The following is a 24,395-nucleotide window of genomic DNA, read 5'->3' as shown; positions in this document are numbered from 1 at the left end:
AGACCCATTGGGCCCTGTTCCCTATAGAGGGACCCATTGGGCCCTGTTCCCTATAGAGGGACCTATTGGGCCCTGTTCCCTATAGAGGGACCCATTGGGCCCTGTTCCCTATAGAGGGACCCATTGGGCCCTGTTCCCTATAGAGGGACCCATTGGGCCCTGTTCACTACAGAGGGACCCATTGGGCCCTGTTCACTATTGAGGGACCCATTGGGCTCTACTCCACCCTGTTCACTATAGAGGGACCCATTGGGCCCTGTTCACTATAGAGGGACCCATTGGGCCCTGTTCCCTATAGAGGGACCCATTGGGCCCTGTTCACTATAGAGGGACCCATTGGGCTCTACTCCACCCTGTTCACTATAGAGGGACCTATTGGGCTCTACTCCACCCTGTTCACTATAGAGGGACCCATTGGGCTCTACTCCACCCTGTTCACTATAGAGGGACCCATTGGGCCCTGTTCACTATAGAGGGACCCATTGGGCTCTGTTCACTATAGAGGGACCCATTGGGCTCTACTCCACCCTGTTCCCTATAGAGGGACCCATTGGGCCCTGTTCCCTATAGAGGCACCCATTGGGCCCTGTTCACTATAGAGGGACCCATTGGGCTCTGTTCACTATAGAGGGACCCATTGGGCTCTACTCCACCCTGTTCCCTATAGAGGGACCCATTGGGCCCTGTTCACTATAGAGGGACCCATTGGGCTCTACTCCACCCTGTTCCCTATAGAGGGACCCATTGGGCCCTGTTCACTATAGAGGGACCCATTGGGCTCTACTCCACCCTGTTCCCTATAGAGGGACCCATTGGGCCCTGTTCACTATAGAGGGACCCATTGGGCTCTGTTCACTATAGAGGGACCCATTGGGCTCTACTCCACCCTGTTCAATATAGAGGGACCCATTGGGCCCTGTTCCCTATAGAGGGACCCATTGGGCCCTGTTCCCTATAGAGGGACCCATTGGGCCCTGTTCACTATAGAGGGACCCATTGGGCTCTACTCCACCCTGTTCCCTATAGAGGGACCCATTGGGCCCTGTTCACTATAGAGGGACCCATTGGGCTCTGTTCACTATAGAGGGACCCATTGGGCTCTACTCCACCCTGTTCAATATAGAGGGACCCATTGGGCCCTGTTCCCTATAGAGGTACCCATTGGGCCCTGTTCCCTATAGAGGGACCCATTGGGCCCTGTTCCCTATAGAGGGACCCATTGGGCTCTGTTCCCTATCAATATATAGAGTATCAGTATAGTGGACACTGACTCACCCAGTCAGGTGATGATGAGAGTATCAGTATAGTGGACACTGACCCACCCAGTCAGGTGATATCATGATGAGAGTATCAGTATAGTGGACACTGACCCACCCAGTCAGGTGATGATGAGAGTATCAGTATAGTGGACACTGACCCACCCAGTCAGGTGATGATGAGAGTATCAGTATAGTGGACACTGACTCACCCAGTCAGGTGATGATGAGAGTATCAGTATAGTGGACACTGACCCACCCAGTCAGGTGATGATGAGAGTATCAGTATAGTGGACACTGACCCACCCAGTCAGGTGATGATGAGAGTATCAGTATAGTGGACACTGACCCACCCAGTCAGGTGATGATGAGAGTATCAGTATAGTGGACACTGACCCACCCAGTCAGGTGATGATGAGAGTATCAGTATAGTGGACACTGACCCACCCAGTCAGGTGATGATGAGAGTATCAGTATAGTGGACACTGACCCACCCAGTCAGGTGATGATGAGAGTATCAGTATAGTGGACACTGACTCACCCAGTCAGGTGATGATGAGAGTATCAGTATAGTGGACACTGACTCACCCAGTCAGGTGATGATGAGAGTATCAGTATAGTGGACACTGACTCCTCCTTATCCCTCACTCACATAGACATGCAGTCATCACTTCTAATGTCAACATATCTATATACTGTACACTACACACTTAGACTGCACTACACCCTTTTTGGTTCCAGGTAGATCTATTTTGGGTTCCATGTAGAACCCTTTTTGGGTCCAGGTAGATCTATGTTGGGTTCCATGTAGAACCCTTTGTTAAAAGGGCCCCACATAGAAACGGAAAAGGGTTTAACCTTGAACCAAAAAGGGTTCTTCAAAGGCTTCTCCTATGGGGACAGCTGAAAACCCCTCTGTCCATATACACACTGAGGACAAAGGCTTCTCCTATGGGGACAGCTGAAAACCCCTCTGTCCATATACACACTGAGGACAAAGGCTTCTCCTATGGGGACAGCTGAAAACCCCTCTGTCCATATACACACTGAGGACAAAGGCTTCTCCTATGGGGACAGCTGAAAACCCCTCTGTCCATATACACACTGAGGACAAAGGCTTCTCCTATGGGGACAGCTGAAAACCCCTCTGTCCATATACACACTGAGGACAAAGGCTTCTCCTATGGGGACAGCTGAAAACCCTCTGTCCATATACACACTGAGGACAAAGGCTTCTCCTATGGGGACAGCTGAAAACCCCTCTGTCCATATACACACTGAGGACAAAGGCTTCTCCTATGGGGACAGCTGAAAACCCCTCTGTCCATATACACACTGAGGATACAAAACTTTAAGAACAGCTTCCTATTATTGAGTTGCACCTTTCCCTTTTTGCCCTCAGAACAGCCTGAATTCTTTGGGGGGCATCGACAAGCCTTCCACAGGGATGCTGGCCTCATGTTGACTCCAATGCTTCCCACAGTTCTGTCACATTTTCTGGATGTCCTTTGGGTGGTGGACCATTCTTGATACACACAGGGAACTGTTGAGTGTGAAAAACACCAGTAGCGTTGCAGTTCTTGACACAAACCGGTGCGCCTGGCACCTTCTACCGTAACCCTGTTCAAAGGCACTTCAATCTTTTGTCTTGCCCCATTCACCCTCTGAATGACACACAGACACAATCCATGTATCTAATTGTCTCAAGGCTTAAACATACTTTTTTATTTAATCCGTCTCCTCTCCTTCATCTACACTGATTGAAGTGGATTTAACAACTGGCATCAATAAGGGATCATAGCTTTCACCTGGTCAGTCTATGTTGTGGAAAGAGCAGGTATTCCTAATGTTTTATCCACTCAGTTTAGTCGTAATTTTGTAATGTCAAGACTCATAAACTAACAACATACCCACTACTATAGAGACATGTAGATCACCCACTACTATAGAGACATGAAGAACACCCACTACTATAGAGACATGTAGATCACCCACTACTATAGAGACATGTAGATCACCCACTACTATAGAGACATGAAGATCACCCACTACTATAGAGACATGAAGATCACCCACTACTATAGAGACATGTAGATCACCCACTACTATAGAGACACGTAGATCACCCACTACTATAGAGACATGTAGATCACCCACTACTATAGAGACATGAAGAACACCCACTACTATAGAGACATGTAGATCACCCACTACTATAGAGACATGTAGAACACCCACTACTATAGAGACATGTAGATCACCCACTACTATAGAGACATGAAGATCACCCACTACTATAGAGACATGTAGATCACCTACTACTATAGAGACACGTAGAACACCCACTACTATAGAGACATGAAGAACACCCACTACTATAGAGACATGAAGAACACCCACTACTATAGAGACATGTAGATCACCCACTACTATAGAGACATGTAGATCACCCACTACTATAGAGACATGTAGAACACCCACTACTATAGAGACATGTAGATCACCCACTACTATAGAGACATGTAGAACACCCACTACTATAGAGACATGTAGATCACCCACTACTATAGAGACATGTAGATCACCCACTACTATAGAGACATGTAGATCACCCACTACTATAGAGACATGTAGATCACCCACTACAGATCACCCACTACTATAGAGACATGTAGATCACCCACTACTATAGAGACATGTAGATCACCCACTACTACACTATAACCCAGACGTGTCCTGGGGCTATAATCAGGAGGATATTACTGGGCACCCTGCTCCATCCAGACCCTATTAGACCCCATCAGTGCCAAGCAGCAGCAACAACCAATCAGACTAACACAAATCCATAGAGAAGTGATATGACAAGGTCACCTTTAAACCAACAGGAAGTGACTAGTCTAAGCTGATTATGTTTCTGTTTCTATTCCCAGTGCTGCTTCCTTCCTGTTTCCTCCCGCTGGTCTCCATGGAGATCCTATGTCAAACAGTTGGCTGTATTTACCTAAACAAACCAATGCCAGTGTGGAGAGCAAACTGCACAGTTAATCCTGGACAGATTTTAATTTCTGATAAACGGAAAATAAACACCATGCATGTGTTCCCAAATGACACCCTGTTCTCTATTTAGTGCACTACTTTAGACCAGGACACATAGAGTAATGCACTACTTTAGACCAGGACACATAGGGTAGTGCACTACTTTAGACCAGGACACATAGAGTAGTGCACTACTTTAGACCAGGACATATAGAGTAGTGCACTACTTTAGACCAGGACACATAGAGTAGTGCACTACTTTAGACCAGGACATATAGAGTAGTGCACTACTTTAGACCAGGACATATAGAGTAGTGCACTACTTTAGACCAGGACATATAGAGTAGTGCACTACTTTAGACCAGGACACGTAGAGTAGTGCACTACTTTAGACCAGGACATATAGAGTAGTGCACTACTTTAGACCAGGACACATAGAGTAGTGCACTACTTTAGACCAGGACACATAGAGTAGTGCACTACTTTAGACCAGGACACATAGAGTAGTGCACTACTTTAGACCAGGACATATAGAGTAGTGCACTACTTTAGACCAGGACACATAGGGTAGTGCACTACTTTAGACCAGGACACATGGAGTAGTGCACTACTTTAGACCAGGACACATGGAGTAGTGCACTACTTTAGACCAGGACACATAGAGTAGTGCACTACTTTAGACCAGGACACATAGAGAAGTGCACTACTTTAGACCAGGACATATAGGGTAGGGCACTACTTTAGACCAGGACACGTAGAGTAGTGCACTACTTTAGACCAGGACATATAGAGTAGTGCACTACTTTAGACCAGGACACATAGAGTAGTGCACTACTTTAGACCAGGACATATAGAGTAGCGCACTACTTTAGACCAGGACATATAGAGTAGTGCACTACTTTAGACCAGGACATATAGAGTAGTGCACTACTTTAGACCAGGACACGTAGAGTAGTGCACTACTTTAGACCAGGACACATAGAGTAGTGCACTACTTTAGACCAGGACACATAGGGTAGTGCACTACTTTAGACCAGGACACATAGAGTAGTGCACTACTTTAGACCAGGACACATAGGGTAGTGCACTACTTTAGACCAGGACACATAGAGTAGTGCACTACTTTAGACCAGGACACATAGGGTAGTGCACTACTTTAGACCAGGACACGTAGAGTAGTGCACTACTTTAGACCAGGACACATAGAGTAGTGCACTACTTTAGACCAGGACACATAGGGTAGTGCACTACTTTAGACCAGGACATATAGATTAGTGCACTACTTTAGACCAGGACATATAGAGTAGTGCACTACTTTAGACCAGGACACGTAGAGTAGTGCACTACTTTAGAACAGGACACATAGAGTAGTGCACTACTTTAGACCAGGACACATAGAGAAGTGCACTACTTTAGACCAGGACATATAGGGTAGGGCACTACTTTAGACCAGGACACATAGAGTAGTGCACTACTTTAGACCAGGACACGTAGAGTAGTGCACTACTTTAGACCAGGACACGTAGAGTAGTGCACTACTTTAGAACAGGACACATAGAGTAGTGCACTACTTTAGACCAGGACACATAGAGAAGTGCACTACTTTAGACCAGGACATATAGGGTAGGGCACTACTTGCGAAATTAAATAAACAATAAAAATGAACAGTAAATATTAAACTCACAGAAGTTCCAAAAGAATGAAGACATTACGAATATAATTTTATGTATATTTACATTTACATTTACATTTAAGTCATTTAGCAGACGCTCTTATCCAGAGCGACTTACAAATTGGTGCATTCACCTTATGACATCCAGTGGAACAACCACTTTACAATAGTGCATCTAAATATTTTAAGGGGGGAGGGGGTGAGAAGGATTACTTTATCCTATCCTAGGTATTCCTTAAAGAGGTGGGGTTTCAGGTGTCTCCGGAAGGTGGTGATTGACTCCGCTGTCCTGGCGTCGTGAGGGAGTTTGTTCCACCATTGGGGAGCCAGAGCAGCGAACAGTTTTGACTGAGCTGAGCGGGAACTGTACTTCCTCAGTGGTAGGGAGGCGAGCAGGCCAGAGGTGGATGAACGCAGTGCCCTTATTTGGGTGTAGGGCCTGATCAGAGCCTGGAGGTACTATATATATACTGTGTGGTAATGTTGTACAAATGGTTAAAGTACAAAAGGGAAATAAATAAGCATAAATATGGGTTGTATTTACAATGGTGTTTGTTCTTCACTGGTTGACCTTTTGTGGTATTACACCCAGTAGATATGGGAGTTTAACAAAAACTGGGTTTGTTTTCGAATTCTTTGTGGATCTGTGTAATCAGTGGAAAATATGTATCTCTAATATGGTCCTAAATTTGGCAGGTTAGGAAGTGCAGCTCAGTTTCCACCTCATTTTGTGTGCAGTGAGCACATAGCCTGTCTTCTCTTGAGAGCCATGTCTGCCTACGGCGGCCTTTCTCAACAGCAAGGCTATTGCTCACTGAGTCTGTACATAGTCAAAGCTTTCCTTAAGTTTGGGTCAGTCACAGTGGTCAGGTATTCTGTCACTGTGAACTCTCTGTTTAGGGCCTAATGGCATTCTAGTTTGCTCTGTTTTTTTGTTAATTCTTTCCAATGTGTCAAGAAATTATCTTTTAGTTTTCTCATGATTTGGTTGGGTCTAATTGTGCTGCTGTCCTGGGGCTCTGTAGGGTGTGTTTGTGTTTGTGAACAGAGCCCCAGGACCAGGTTGCTTAGGGGACTCTTCTCCAGGTTCATCTCTCTGTAGGTGATGGCTTTGTTATGGAAGGTTTTGGAATCGCTTCCTTTTAGGTGGTTGTAGAATTTAACAGCTCTTTTCTGAATTTTGATAATTAGTGGGTATCGGCCTAATTCTGCTCTGAATGCATTATTTGGTGTTCTACGTTGGACACAAAGGATATTTTAGCAGAATTCTGCAGAATCTCAATTTGGTGTTTGTCCCATTTTGTGAATTCTTCGTTAGTGAGCGGACCCCAGACCTCAAAACCATGAAGGGCAATTGGTTCTATAACTGATTCAAGTATTTTTAGCCAGATCCTAATTGGGATGTTGAACTTTATGTTCCTTTTGATGGCATAGAATCCCCTTCTTGCCTCGTCTCTCAGATCGTTTTCCACAGCTTTGTGGAAGTTACTTGTGGAGCTGATGTTTAGGCCGAGGTATGTATAGTTTTTTGTGTGCTCTAGGGCAACGGTGTCTAGATGGAATTTGTATTCTTGGTCCTGACGACTGGACCTTTTTTTGTCTAACTGAGATTTACTTTCATGGCCCAGGTCTGACAGAATCTGTGCAGAAGATCTAGGTGCTGCTGTTGGTCCTCCTTGGTTGGTGACAGAAGCACCAGATCATCAGAAAACAGTAGACATTTGACTTCAGATTCTCGTAGGGTGAGGCTGGGTGCTGCAGACTGTTCTAGAGCCCGCGCCAATTTGTTGATATATATGTTGAAGAAGGTGGGGCTTAAGCTGCATCCCTGTCTCACCCCACGACCCTGTGGAAAGAAGTGTATGTTTTTTGCCAATTTAAACCTCACATTTGTTGTTTGTGTACATGGATTTTATAGCGTTGATTATTTTTTCCCCCAACACCACCGTCCATTCATTTGTATAGCAGACCCTCATGCCAATATGAGTGTGTATATAAAGTCATGTGTGTGTATATAAAGTCATGTAGCCTGCGGGTTGTGTTAGTCATTCAGACCGTCTGGTTCAAGGTTGAACTCTGAATCGTCTCTTTCTCCTCTCTCTGTCTTCTCAGATGTCAGTGTGTGTGTGTGTGTGTGTGTGTGTGTGTGTGTGTGTGTGTGTGTGTGTGTGTGTGTGTGTGTGTGTGTGTGTGTGTGTGTGTGTGTGTGTGTGTGTGTGTGTGTGTGTGTGTGTGTGTGTGTGTGTGTGTGTGTGTGTGTGTGTGTGTGTGTGTGTGTGTGTGTGTGTGTGTGTGTATAAAGTCATGTAGCCTGCGGGTTGTGTTAGTCATTCAGACCGTCTGTGTTATGCAGGTGAATGAGGACCCAAAAGCGACTTGGCGAAAACAGAGTCTTTAATCCAGTAAAGTAAAAATACAATCATAAAGCACAATTCCACTCGTAATGACGAGAACAGACTGGAGACTCGATCTTGAACTGCAGGTTGCCTGGGGAAGGCACTTGAACGTAGCAGACTCAGACACCTGCTCACCACGCAGCATCTGAGGGAAACACGACACGACAGGGCGATACACAGACACAGCACGGTGAACAATAGACAAGGATCCGACAGGACAGGAACGGAAAACAAGGGGAGAAATAGGGACTCTAATCAGGGGAAAAGATAGGGAACAGGTGTGGGAAGACTAAATGATTGATTAGGGGAATAGGAACAGCTGGGAGCAGGAACGGAACGATAGAGAGAAGAGAGAGAGAGAGGGAGAGAGAAAAAGGGGAACGAACCTAAAAAGACCAGCAGGGGGAAAACGAACAGAAGGAAAAGCAAAATGACAAGACAATATAAGACAAAACATGACAGTACCCCCCCACTCACCGAGCGCCTCCTGGCGCTCTCGAGGAGGAACACTGGCGGCAACGGAGGAAATCATAGATCACAAACGGTCCAGCACGTCCCGAGAAAGAACCCAACTCCTCTCCTCAGGACCGTAACGAAAAACGATAAAAAGGGAAACTAGGGTACTACTCTAAAAAAAAAATGAGACACGGGTAGAGAACTGAAAGCTTTAGAGCAAACAGGACCAAACAGGCCAGGAGAGTAACAACTAGGGACAGACTGAGACACAGCAAGGGCAGGAACAAGACCAGGAGAGATGCGGTGGCAGGGAACAGACTGAGACCCAGCAAGACCAGGAGCAGAAGCAGAAAAAAAATTACCAGACTTATTCAGCGCGCAGTCCGAACACGCAGCCACGAAACGGCGCGTGTCACGCTCCTGAGTAGGCCACCAAAACCGCTGGCGAATAGAAGCAAGAGTACCTCGAACGCCGGGATGGCCAGCTAACTTGGCAGAGTGAGCCCACTGAAGAACAGCCAGACGAGTAGAAACAGGAACGAAAAGAAGGTTAATAGGATAAGCGCGCGGCGACGCAGTGTGCGTGAGTGCTTGCTTAACCTGTCTTTCAATTCCCCAGACTGTCAACCCGACAACACGCCCAACAGGAAGGATCCCCTCGGGATCGGTAGAAGCCACAGCAGAACTAAAGAGACGGGATAAAGCATGAGGCTTGGTGTTCTTAGTACCCGGGCAATAAGAAATAACGAACTCGAAACGAGCGAAAAACAACGCCCAACGAGCATGACGCGCATTCAGTCGTTTGGCAGAACGGATGTACTCAAGGTTCCTTTGGTCAGTCCAAACGACAAAAGGAACGGTCGCCCCTCCAACCACTGTCGCCATTTGCCTAGGGCTAAACGGATGGCGAGCAGTTCGCGGTTAGCCACATCATAGTTACGTTCCGACGGTGACAGGCGATGAGAAAAATACGCACAAGGGTGGACCCCATCGTCAGTATCGGAGCGCTGGGACAGAATGGCTCCCACGCCCACCCCCGACGCGTCAACCTCAACAATAAACTGTTTAGTGACGTCAGGTGCAACAAGGATAGGAGCGGATGCAAAACGCTTCTTAAAGAGATCGGAACAACAATCATACGACCGGTGAGGAGGAAGGGAGTTGGTTCTGGACCGACTGAAGACCGTGCGCAGACCATGATATTCCTCCGGCACTCCTGTCAAATCACCAGGTTCCTCCTGAGAAGAGGGGACAGAACAAACAGGAGAAATAGCAGACATTAAACACTTCACATGACAAGAAACGTTCCAGGAAAGGATAGAATTACTAGACCAATCAAAAGAAGGATTATGACACACTAGCCAGGGATGACCCAAAACAACAGGTGTAAAAGGTGAACAAAAAATCAAAAAAGAAATGGTCTCACTATGGTTACCAGATACAGTGAGGGTTAAAGGTAGTGTTTCACATAATATACTGGGGAGAGGACTACCATCCAAGGCGAACATGACCGTGGGCTCCCTAACTGTCTGAGAGGAATGTCATGTTCCCGAGCCCAGGCTTCGTCCATAAAACAGCCCTCCGCCCCAGAGTCTATTAATGCACTGCAGGAAGCTGCCGATCCGGTCCAGCGTAGATGGACCGGTAAAGTAGTACAGGTACTTGACGGAGAGGACCGTCTAGTAGCGCTTATCAGTCGCCCTCCGCTTACTGATGAGCTCTGGCCTTTAACTGGACATGAAATGACAAAATGACCAGCGGAACCGCAATAGAGACAGAGGCGGTTGGTGATTCTCCGTTCCCTCTCCTTAGTCGAAATGCGAATACCCCCCAGCTGCATGGGCTCAACACCTGAGTCAGTGGGGAAAGATGGTAGTGTCGGAGAGAGAGGAGACACAGTTAACGCGAGCTCTCTTCTATGAGCTCGGTGACGAAGATCTACCCGTCGTTCAATGCGAATGGCGAGTTCAATCAAAGAATCCACGCTGGATGGAACCTCCCGAGAGAGAATCTCATCCTTAACCTTAGCGTGGAGTCCCTCCAGAAAACGAGCGAGCAACGCCTGCTCGTTCCAGTTACTGGAGGCAGCAAGAGTGCGAAACTCTATAGAGTAATCCGTTATGGATCGATTACCTTGACATAGGGAAGACAGGGACCAGGAAGCTTCTTTCCCAAAAACTGAACGATCAAAAACTCTTATCATCTCCTCTTTAAAGTTCAGATAATTGTTAGTACACTCAGCGCTTGCCTCCCAGATAGCTGTGCCCCACTGCCGAGCCCGACCAGTAAGGAGTGATATGACGTAGGCAATCCGAGCTCTCTTGAGTATGTGTTGGGTTGGAGAGAGAACACTATATCACACTGGGTGAGAAAGGAGCGGCACTCAGTGGGCTGCCCAGAATAACATGGTGGGTTATTAACCCTAGGTTCCGGAGGCTCGGAAGACCCGGAAGTAGCTGGTGGCACGAGACGAAGACTCTGATACTGTCCTGAGAGGTCGGAGACCTGAGCGGCCAGGGTCTCAACGGCATGGCGAGCAGCAGACAATTCCTGCTCGTGTCTGCCGAGCATCGCTCCCTGGAACTCGAGAGTAGAGTAGAGAGAATCCATAGTCGCTGGGTCCATTCTTGGTCGGATCCTTCTGTTATGCAGGTGAATGAGGACCCAAAAGCGACTTGGCGAAAACAGAGTCTTTAATCCAGTAAAGTAAAAATACAATCATAAAGCACAATTCCACTCGTAATGACGAGAACAGACTGGAGACTCGATCTTGAACTGCAGGTTGCCTCGGGAAGGCACTTGAACGTAGCAGACTCAGACACCTGCTCACCACGCAGCATCTGAGGGAAACACGACACGACAGGGCGATACACAGACACAGCACGGTGAACAATAGACAAGGATCCGACAGGACAGGAACGGAAAACAAGGGGAGAAATAGGGACTCTAATCAGGGGAAAAGATAGGGAACAGGTGTGGGAAGACTAAATGATTGATTAGGGGAATAGGAACAGCTGGGAGCAGGAACGGAACGATAGAAGAGAGAGAGAGAGGGAGAGAGAAAAAGGGGAACGAACCTAAAAAGACCAGCAGGGGGAAAACGAACAGAAGGAAAAGCAAAATGACAAGACAATATAAGACAAAACATGACAGTCTGGTTCAAGGTTGAACTCTGAATCGTCTCTTTCTCCTCTCTCTGTCTTCTCAGATGTCAGTGTGTGTGTGTGTGTGTGTGTGTATAAAGTCATGTAGCCTGCGGGTTGTGTTAGTCATTCAGACCGTCTGGTTCAAGGTTGAACTCTGAATCGTCTCTTTCTCCTCTCTCTGTCTTCTCAGATGTCAGTGTGTGTGTGTGTGTGTGTGTGTTTATATAAAGTCATGTAGCCTGCGGGTTGTGTTAGTCATTCAGACCGTCTGGTTCAAGGTTGAACTCTGAATCGTCTCTTTCTCCTCTCTCTGTCTTCTCAGATGTCAGTTTGTGAGTCTAGTGATGTTTGTTGTTTAATCTCGTCTACAGTATCTCTCTGTCCCATCATGTGAGGTTCCATCGTCACCATACAGGCAGTGTCCAATGTCCAGTACATATATACATATCTAGTACATATAGTATATGTTCAGTAAATATAGTTACATATAGTACACATCTAGTACATATAGTATATGTTCAGTAAATATAGTTACATATAGTACATATCTAGTACATATAGTATATGTTCAGTAAATATAGTTACATATAGTACATATCTAGTACATATAGTACATGTTCAGTAAATATAGTTACATATAGTACACATCTAGTACATATAATACATGTTCAGTAAATATAGTTACATATAGTACATATCTAGTACATATAGTATATGTTCAGTAAATATAGTTACATATCTAGTACATATAGTATATGTTCAGTAAATATAGTTACATATCTAGTACATATAGTACATGTCTAGTACATACAGTTGATATTTAGTACATATCTAGTTCATGTAGTACATATATAGTATATATAGTACATGACCAGTAGTACATGTCTAGTACATATAGTACATATCTAGTACATATCTAGTACATATATAGTACATATATAGTACATGTCTAGTACATATATAGTACATGTCTAGTACATATATAGTACATATATAGTACATATATAGTACATATATAGTACATATATAGTACATATCTAGTACATATATAGTACATATCTAGTACATGTCTGTTCAGGGGCAGAACGACAGTTTTGAACCTCGTCAGCTCGGGGGTTTGAACTTGCAACCTTCCGGTTACTAGTACAATGCTCTAACCACTAGGATACCCTGCCACCCTAAAGAATCCCCAAATCTAGGGGATTCGATCTTGCAACCTTTCGGTTACTAGTCCAACGCTCTAACCACTAGGCTACCCTGCCACTCCAAGAATCCCCGATTCTAGGGGATTCGATCTTGCAACCTTTCGGTTACTAGTCCAACGCTCTAACCACTAGGATACCCTGCCACCCCAAAGAATCCCGATTCTAGGGGATTCGATCTTGCAACCTTTCGGTTACTAGTCCAACGCTCTAACCACTAGGCTACCCTGCCACCTCTACACTCTAACCACTAGGCTACCCTGCCACCTCTACGCTCTAACCACTAGGCTACCCTGCCTCCTCTACACTCTAACCACTAGGCTACCCTGCCACCTCTACACTCTAACCACTAGGCTACCCTGCCACCTCTACGCTCTAACCACTAGGCTACCCTGTCTCCTCTACACTCTAACCACTAGGCTACCCTGCCACCTCTACGCTCTAACCACTAGGCTACCCTGCCACCTCTACGCTCTAACCACTAGGATACCCTGTCACCTCTACGCTCTAACCACTAGGATACCCTGCTGCCTCTACACTCTAACCACTAGGCTACCCTGCTGCCTCTACACTCTAACCACTAGGATACCCTGCCTCCTCTACACTCTAACCACTAGGCTACCCTGCCGCCCCTCCACTCTAACCACTAGGCTACCCTGCCGCCTCTACGCTCTAACCACTAGGCTACCCTGCCGCCTCTACGCTCTAACCACTAGGCTACCCTGCCGCCTCTACGCTCTAACCACTAGGCTACCCTGCAACCTCTACACTCTAACCACTAGGCTACCCTGCCACCTCTACACTCTAACCACTAGGCTACCCTGCCACCTCTACACTCTAACCACTAGGCTACCCTGCCGCCTCTACACTCTAACCACTAGGCTACCCTGCTGCCTCTCCACTCTAACCACTAGGCTACCCTGCCACCTCTACACTCTAACCACTAGGCTACCCTGCCGCCTCTACACTCTAACCACTAGGCTACCCTGCCGAATAAGGCTGTGGCGTAACAACATGTGTTGACAGGGAAGGGGTCTGAATACTTTTCAGGATCCCGAAAGGTTTGTTTGGGGGGGGCAGAGTCAGGCTGTGGCTCTTAACTGTTTCTCTCTCTCTCTCTCTCTCTCTCTCTCTCTCTCTCTCTCTCTCTCTCTCTCTCTCTCTCTCTCTCTCTCTCTCTCTCTCTCTCTCTCTCTCTCTCTCTCTCTCTCACACACACACAGCTCCTGTAGAACCCCTACTCTGTAAGTTTGCAGATGGAGGACAGAAGAAGAGGCTGAACCAGAACAAGTACCCCCACAACGGACAACCGTGGACCAGAGATGGAGAGGTGAGATGCAACTGTCATGGCGTTGGCCTCTTTGGGTATAGCAAGCCCCATCCCCCTTTTCCCTGCCTCCCCTTTGCCTCCTTCAACTAGGTTGCTGAGGTCAGAGATACGTCGTAAATTCCTGAGGATCTCCTCATGGACAACACAGTATAGAGAGAGAATTTTCATAGAGAACAAAGCAATTTCTTCCACCTCACAGAACTTGAGGTCCGAACAAATGTCATGTTCCGGAGAAAGTATAAAAGATTGGTGAAGAATCCAGCTACGAACTGGTCCGTTTGGCACAACTTGGGGAAGCTCATGGGAGACGGTGTGGCCACATTAACATAACGCTGTTTATATAATAGCCTCAGATATGAGGTCCTGAGCCCAGTTAGGGTCAGACGTCCTGGACCGCTCCTGAGCCCAGTTAGGGTCAGACGTCCTGGACCGCTCCTGAGTCCAGTTAGGGTCAGGCGTCCTGGACCGCTCCTGAGCCCAGTTAGGGTCAGACGTCCTGGACCGCTCCTGAGCCCAGTTAGGGTCAGACGTCCTGGACCGCTCCTGAGCCCAGTTAGGGTCAGGCGTCCTGGACCGCTCCTGAGCCCAGTTAGGGTCAGACGTCCTGGACCGCTCCTGAGCCCAGTTAGGGTCAGACGTCCTGGACCGCTCCTGAGCCCAGTTAGGGTCAGACTTCCTGGACCGCTCCTGAGCCCAGTTAGGGTCAGACTTCCTGGACCGCTCCTGAGCCCAGTTAGGGTCAGACATCCTGGACCGCTCCTGAGCCCAGTTAGGGTCAGACATCCTGGACCGCTCCTGAGCCCAGTTAGGGTCAGACATCCTGGACCGCTCCTGAGCCCAGTTAGGGTCAGACGTCCTGGACCGCCCCTGAGTCCAGTTAGGGTCAGACGTCCTGGACCGCCCCTGAGTCCAGTTAGGGTCAGACGTCCTGGACCGCCCCTGAGCCCAGTTAGGGTCAGACGTCCTGGACCGCCCCTGAGTCCAGTTAGGGTCAGGCGTCCTGGACCGCTCCTGAGCACAGTTAGGGTCAGGCGTCCGGGGACAGCCCTCTTCTGCCATTCCGAATAAAACCCAACTTTGAGAAATTATCAGCAGACCATGTTTCTCTCCGTTAGGAGGGGGACAAAGGTTGTAGACCATTGCTGAATCTTTTTAACCAAACCACGTGGTTACACTCTTAGACTATCGATACTGACAGAATGAGAACAAGTCTTTGATATTAATTACTAGTCTGCAGCTCGGAATTCGGTATCATTGAACGCGAAGAACGACAACCGTCGAAACAATCATTATATAACAAAACAAATGAATGTCACTCTGAACAATCCACTCTAACCACAACAGAGAGAGAGAGAGAGAGAGAGAGAGAGAGAGAGAGAGAGAGACAGAGAGAGAGAGAGAGAGAGAGAGAGAGAGAGAGAGAGAGAGAGAGAGAGAATTCCACAAAAGAAAAAATAATAAAATCACCAGCGATCAAGACGACGCACTGCGTGTAAATATATTTAGTGATTGCAATTGTTCCCGAATGAGTGAGGAGGATTAGCATTTCAATTGTTATAATTATCACTCTGTCGTGACTTCTCAGTCGACCCCACTTCCCTTTAGCCCACTAGGGGCACATTCTCCTACCATACCGGTTTAGCCCACTAGGGGCACATTCTCCTACCATACCGGTTTAGCCCACTAGGGGCACATTCTCCTACCATACCGGTTTAGCCCACTAGGGGCACATTCTCCTACCATACCGGTTTAGCCCACTAGGGGCACATTCTCCTACCATACCGGTTTAGCCCACTAGGGGCACATTCTCCTACCATACCGGTTTAGCCCACTAGGGGCACATTCTCCTACCATACCGGTTTAGCCCACTAGGGGCACATTCTCCTACCATACCGGTTTAGCCCACTAGGGGCACATTCTCCTACCATACCGGTTTAGCCCACTAGGGGCACATTCTCCTACCATACCGGTTTAGCCCACTAGGGGCACATTCTCCTACCATACCGGTTTAGCCCACTAGGGGCACATTCTATCATTTCTTGTAACCATATTTACTGTTTGTTTATGCGTTTCTGTGAATTACTTAGTTAGTAATAAATAAATGATTTAAGACAATTGATGTATGGGATGACTCATAGTGAAGACTGGGTTTGTGCAGATAACCAACAATTTACGACATTTGCAATGAGACTAACGTGAGTTAAGGTAAATAATTCATTAATTCGAAGACTAATTGATCAGATAAAATATCTGTTAACTTATAAGTTATTTTAGGAAATGATAACTTTGTAATCTGAATATTTTCCTTGGTGCCCCGACTTCCTAGTTAAATACAGTTACATGATTAATCAATTGATCGTGTAATACTAATTACAGATAATTTTTGATAAAAACTATAAGTCTTCAATTTAATGATAGTAAAGACACGACACAACCTTATCATGACCTTATCATAACCGAATCATAACCATAGCATAACCTTATCATAACCGAATCATAACCATAGCATAACCTTATCATAACCATATCATAACCATACCACAACCATACCATAACCTTATCATAACCGAATCATAACCATAGCATAACCTTATCATAACCGAATCATAACCATAGCATAACCTTATCATAACCATATCATAACCATACCACAACCATACCATAACCTTATCATAACCGAATCATAACCATAGCATAACCTTATCATAACCGAATCATAACCATAGCATAACCTTATCATAACCATATCATAACCATACCACAACCATACCATAACCTTATCATAACCGAATCATAACCATAGCATAACCTTATCATAACCGAATCATAACCATAGCATAACCTTATCATAACCATATCATAACCATACCACAACCATACCATAACCTTATCATAACCTTATCATAACCATAGCATAACCTTATCATAACCGAATCATAACCATACCACAACCATACCATAACTTTATCATAACCTTATCATAACCATAGCATAACCTTATCATAACCGAATCATAACCATAGCATAACCTTATCATAACCGAATCATAACCATAGCATAACCTTATCATAACCTTATCATAACCATAGCATAACATAATCATAACCGAATCATAACCATAGCATAACCTTATCATAACCATATCATAACCATACCACAACCATACCATAACCTTATCATAACCTTATCATAACCATAGCATAACCTTATCATAACCGAATCATAACCATAGCATAACCTTATCATAACCTTATCATAACCATAGCATAACCTTATCATAACCTTATCATAACCATAGCATAACCTTATCATAACCATATTCATATTCTTTCCTTTCAGAGTGGCATGACGTTGACATATGACCCCACTGCAATGCATAATGGGTAAGATTCTTATTGTTGTTTAACTTTGTCACTTATATTTCTTCTCCATGTTTTAAAATGCTCCTGGTTCCTTAATAACAACCCCCCCCCCCTCCCCCCCGAAAACATTCACACTATTCACACTGTCCTCCTTATTCACTCTGGCACAATGGGCCCAGTCTAAACAGACATTCAAACTATTCACACTGTCCTCCTTATTCACTCTGTCACAATGGGCCCAGTCTAAACAGACATTCACACTATTCACACTGTCCTCCTTATTCACTCTGTCACAATGAGCCCAGTCTAAACAGACATTCACACGATTCACACTGTCGTCCTTATTCACTCTGTCACAATGAGCCCAGTCTAAACAGACATTCACACTATTCACACTGTCCTCCTTATTCACTCTGTCACAATGGGCCAAGTCTAAACACACGATTCACACTGTCCTCCTTATTCACTCTGTCACAATGGGCCCAGTCTAAACAGACATGTTCCCATGCTGAATGAGATGTGCTTGGTTTAAGGGAAATCAAATCCCTCTGTTAGTCTGTATAAACCTGGCCATGTGTCCCAAATGGCACCCGATCATGTTATAGTACACTACATTTGCCTAAGGGCCCATAGGGAATAGGGTGCCATTTGGGACAGAGGCCAGCCCTGTTTTCCTGCCTGGCTGCCAGCAGAACTGCCTGTCTGACTGTGATCCACAATACCTACTGGGAATCTCTCTCTCTCTCTCTCTCTCTCTCTCTCTCTCTCTCTCTCTCTCTCTCTCTCTCTCTCTCTCTCTCTCTCTCTCTCTCTCTCTCTCTCTCTCTCTCTCTCTCTCTCTCTCTCTCTCTCTCTCTCTCTCTCTCTCTCTCTCTCTCCTAAACCTTCTGCAAGGTTATAAAACAGAGTTCCAGAGAGACTGTTAAATTAGTCTGAAACGCTAATTTCACTAATTAGAGGAGAAGACAGCGAGGGATGGAGTGTAGGAGAAGAGACAGGGAGGGTATTGGGGTGAGGTCAGGAGGAGGACAGCGATGGATGGAGTGTAGGAGAAGAGACAGGGAGGAGATGGGGGTGAGGTCAGGAGGAGGACAGCGAAAGAAAACAGAAACTTGAAAAGGAGGAAATAATTGATTACAGTTGGTTTTCTACAAGCTTGTGGTTTTGGGTTCGATGCAGAACTGATTTTATTGGAGACTACATCTCAGCCTCTCTCAGACTCACTCGTTTATCAGGGTGACAACACACACAAACACGCACACACACACACGCACGCATGCAAACACACACACACACACACACACACACACACACACACACACACACACACACACACACACACACACACACACACACACACACACACACACACACACACACACACACACACACACACACACACACACACACACACACACACACACACACACACACAGCTAAAGTGCCTGAGGTCCCAGCTAAATCATTGTGTATTTTTGAAAGATAGAGAGAGACAGACAGCGAGAGAGAGAAAGAAAGACAGACAGACAGACAAACAGACAGACAGACACACAGGGTCCCATTTGGTACACAGGACAGTACCCTGGTCCCTTTATAGTGCTCTCCTGTTGACCAGGGGCCGATCAGGAATATAAAGGGTCCCATTTGGTACACAGTCAGAGTAATATTCTGTCTCCAAGTAGTAGTTTCGTTGTTTAATGGCTGAAACAATGCTATTGGCTGTAGCCACTAAAAAGCCAAAATAAAGAACCTCTGAGCTGTCTGTCCTCTCCGGCTCCAGTTTCTATACACACTGTCATTAATATACTATATCACACATCCATAACTCAGCCTGTATACCCCCCCATCCATAACTCAGTCTGTATACCCCCCCCCATCCCATCCATAACTCAGCCTGTATACCCCCATCCATAACTCAGCCTGTATACCCCCCCATCCATAACTCAGCCTGTATACCCCCCATCCATAACTCAGCCTGTATACCCCCCATCCATAACTCAGTCTGTATACCCCCCCATCCATAACTCAGCCTGTATACCCCCCCCCATCCATAACTCAGCCTGTATACCCCCCCATCCATAACTCAGTCTGTATACCCCCCCATCCATAACTCAGCCTGTATACCCCCCATCCATAACTCAGCCTGTATACCCCCCCCCATCCATAACTCAGCCTGTATAGCCCCCCCATCCATAACTCAGCCTGTATACCCCCCCATCCATAACTCAGCCTGTATACCCCCCCCATCCATAACTCAGCCTGTATACCCCCCCCCCCATCCATAACTCAGTCTGTATACCCCCCCCCATCCATAACTCAGCCTGTATACCCCCCCATCCATAACTCAGGCTGTATACCCCCCCAATCCATAACTCAGCCTGTATACCCCCCCCATCCATAACTCAGGCTGTATACCCCCCCAATCCATAACTCAGCCTGTATACCCCCCCATCCATAACTCAGCCTGTATACCCCCCCATCCATAACTCAGCCTGTATACCCCCCCCATCCATAACTCAGGCTGTATACCCCCCATCCATAACTCAGGCTGTATACCCCCCCCCATCCATAACTCAGGCTGTATACCCCCCCCCATCCATAACTCAGCCTGTATACCCCCCATCCATCCATAACTCCTGTATATCCCCCCCATCCATAACTCAGCCTGTATACCCCCCCATCCATAACTCAGCCTGTATACCCCCCCATCCATAACTCAGCCTGTATACCCCCCCCATCCATAACTCAGCCCCCCCCCATCCATAACTCAGCCTGTATACCCCCCCATCCATAACTCAGCCTGTATACCCCCCCCCCATCCATAACTCAGCCTGTATACCCCCCCATCCATAACTCAGCCTGTATACCCCCCCATCCATAACTCAGCCTGTATACCCCCCATCCATAACTCAGCCTGTATACCCCCCCATCCATAACTCAGCCTGTATACCCCCCCCCATCCATAACTCAGCCTGTATACCCCCCCCCCATCCATAACTCAGCCTGTATACCCCCCCCCATCCATAACTCAGCCTGTATACCCCCCCCATCCATAACTCAGCCTGTATGCCCCCCCATCCATAACTCACCCCCCCATCCTGTATACCCCCCATCCATAACTCAGTCTGTATACCCCCCCCATCCATAACTCAGCCTGTATACCCCCCATCCATAACTCAGCCTGTATACCCCCCATCCATAACTCATCCATAACTCAGCCTGTATACCCCCCCATCCATAACTCAGTCTGTATACCCCCCATCCATAACTCAGCCTGTATACCCCCCCATCCATAACTCAGCCTGTATACCCCCCATCCATAACTCAGCCTGTATACCCCCCCCATCCATAACTCAGCCTGTATACCCCCCCATCCATAACTCAGCCTGTATACCCCCATCCATAACTCAGCCTGTATACCCCCCATCCATAACTCAGCCTGTATACCCCCCCCATCCATAACTCAGCCTGTATACCCCCCCCATCCATAACTCAGCCTGTATACCCCCCATCCATAACTCAGCCTGTATACCCCCCATCCATAACTCAGCCTGTATCAGCCCCCCCCCATCCATAACTCAGCCTGTATACCCCCATCCATAACTCAGCCTGTATACTCAGCCCCCCCCATCCATAACTCAGCCTGTATATAACTCAGCCCCCCCATCCATAACTCAGCCTGTATACCCCCCCATCCATAACTCAGCCTGTATACCCCCCCCCCCATCCATAACTCAGCCTGTATACCCCCCATCCATAACTCAGCCTGTATACCCCCCCCATCCATAACTCAGCCTGTATACCCCCCCATCCATAACTCAGCCTGTATACCCCCCCATCCATAACTCAGCCTGTATACCCCCCCATCCATAACTCAGCCTGTATACCCCCCCCCCATCCATAACTCAGCCTGTATACCCCCCCCATCCATAACTCAGCCTGTATACCCCCCCATCCATAACTCAGCCTGTATACCCCCCCATCCATAACTCAGCCTGTATACCCCCCCATCCATAACTCAGTCTGTATACCCCTCATCCATAACTCAGCCTGTATACCCCCCATCCATAACTCAGCCTGTATACCCCCCCCCCCATCCATAACTCAGCCTGTATACCCCCCCATCCATAACTCAGTCTGTATACCCCCCCCATCCATAACTCAGCCTGTATACCCCCATCCATAACTCAGCCTGTATACCCCCCATCCATAACTCAGCCTGTATACCCCCCCCCCCCCCCATCCATAACTCAGTCTGTATACCCCCATCCATAACTCAGCCTGTATACCCCCCCCATCCATAACTCAGCCTGTATACCCCCCCCCCCATCCATAACTCAGCCTGTATACCCCCCATCCATAACTCAGCCTGTATACCCCCCATCCATAACTCAGCCTGTATACCCCCATCCATAACTCAGCCTGTATACCCCCCCCCATCCATAACTCAGCCTGTATACCCCCCCCCCATCCATAACTCAGCCTGTATACCCCCATCCATAACTCAGCCTGTATACCCCCCCATCCATAACTCAGCCTGTATACCCCCCATCCATAACTCAGCCTGTATACCCCCCCCATCCATAACTCAGCCTGTATACCCCCCCATCCATAACTCAGCCTGTATACCCCCATCCATAACTCAGCCTGTATACCCCCATCCATAACTCAGCCTGTATACCCCCCCATCCATAACTCAGCCTGTATGCCCCCCCATCCATAACTCAGCCTGTATACCCCCCATCCATAACTCAGCCTGTATACCCCCCATCCATAACTCAGCCTGTATACCCCCCCCCATCCATAACTCAGCCTGTATACCCCCCCATCCATAACTCAGCCTGTATACCCCCCATCCATAACTCAGCCTGTATACCCCCCCATCCATAACTCAGCCTGTATACCCCCCATCCATAACTCCTGTATATCCATAACCCCCCCCATCCATAACTCAGCCTGTATACCCCCCCCCCCATCCATAACTCAGCCTGTATACCCCCCCCCATCCATAACTCAGCCTGTATACCCCCCCATCCATAACTCAGCCTGTATACCCCCCCATCCATAACTCAGCCTGTATACCCCCATCCATAACTCAGCCTGTATACCCCCCATCCATAACTCAGCCTGTATACCCCCCCATCCATAACTCAGCCCCCCCCCATCCATAACTCAGCCTGTATACCCCCCCATCCATAACTCAGCCTGTATACCCCCCCCCATCCATAACTCAGCCTGTATACCCCCCATCCATAACTCAGCCTGTATACCCCCCCCCCCCCCATCCATAACTCAGCCTGTATACCCCCCCATCCATAACTCAGCCTGTATACCCCCCCCCCCATCCATAACTCAGCCTGTATACCCCCCCATCCATAACTCAGCCTGTATACCCCCCATCCATAACTCAGCCTGTATACCCCCCATCCATAACTCAGCCTGTATACCCCCCCATCCATAACTCAGCCTGTATACCCCCCCATCCATAACTCAGCCTGTATACCCCCCCCATCCATAACTCAGCCTGTATACCCCCCCCCATCCATAACTCAGCCTGTATACCACCCCCATCCATAACTCAGCCTGTATACCCCCCCCCATCCATAACTCAGCCTGTATACCCCCCCATCCATAACTCAGCCTGTATACCCCCCCCATCCATAACTCAGCCTGTATACCCCCCCCCCATCCATAACTCAGCCTGTATACCCCCCATCCATAACTCAGCCTGTATACCCCCCATCCATAACTCAGCCTGTATACCCCCACCCCATCCATAACTCAGCCTGTATACCCCCCCATCCATAACTCAGCCTGTATACCCCCCATCCATAACTCAGCCTGTATATCCATAACCCCCCCCCCCCATCCATAACTCAGCCTGTATACCCCCCCATCCATAACTCAGCCTGTATACCCCCCCATCCATAACTCAGCCTGTATACCCCCCATCCATAACTCAGCCTGTATACCCCCCCATCCATAACTCAGCCTGTATACCCCCCATCCATAACTCAGCCTGTATACCCCCATCCATAACTCAGCCTGTATACCCCCATCCATAACTCAGCCTGTATACCCCCCCCCCCATCCATAACTCAGCCTGTATACCCCCCCATCCATAACTCAGCCTGTATACCCCCCCATCCATAACTCAGCCTGTATACCCCCCCCATCCATAACTCAGGCTGTATACCCCCAATCCATAACTCAGCCTGTATACCCCCCCATCCATAACTCAGCCTGTATACCCCCATCCATAACTCAGGCTGTATACCCCCCCCAATCCATAACTCAGCCTGTATACCCCCCATCCTCAGTCTATATACCCCCCCCCATCCATAACTCAGCCTGTATACCCCCCCCCATCGATAACTCAGTCTATATACCCCCCATCCATAACTCAGCCTGTATACCCCCCCATCCATAACTCAGCCTGTATACCCCCCATCCATAACTCAGGCTGTATACCCCCCAATCCATAACTCAGCCTGTATACCCCCCCCATAACTCAGTCTATATACCCCCCCCCATCCATA

The 24,395-nt window shown here is 47.5% G+C and overlaps 1 protein-coding gene across 1 annotated transcript in view; it reads left to right on the top strand.

The window, feature by feature from the left end:
• Positions 1 to 24,395, top strand: part of LOC124023331 (RNA-binding motif, single-stranded-interacting protein 3-like) — a 78,858-nt gene that overhangs the window by 18,395 nt on the left and 36,068 nt on the right. The window contains exons 3-4 of the mRNA XM_046337846.1: positions 14,388 to 14,494; positions 17,834 to 17,877. Of these exons, the coding sequence (XP_046193802.1) occupies positions 14,388 to 14,494; positions 17,834 to 17,877 (151 nt within the window). The remainder of the gene's footprint in view (positions 1 to 14,387; positions 14,495 to 17,833; positions 17,878 to 24,395) is intronic.

The sequence above is a fragment of the Oncorhynchus gorbuscha genome, unplaced genomic scaffold, assembly GCF_021184085.1.
Source record: "Oncorhynchus gorbuscha isolate QuinsamMale2020 ecotype Even-year unplaced genomic scaffold, OgorEven_v1.0 Un_scaffold_1591, whole genome shotgun sequence".
In the NCBI taxonomy this organism is placed as follows: Eukaryota; Metazoa; Chordata; class Actinopteri; order Salmoniformes; family Salmonidae; genus Oncorhynchus; species Oncorhynchus gorbuscha.
The sequence above is the reverse complement of the archived record's forward strand: the minus strand, read 5'-3'. Positions and strand labels throughout refer to the sequence as shown.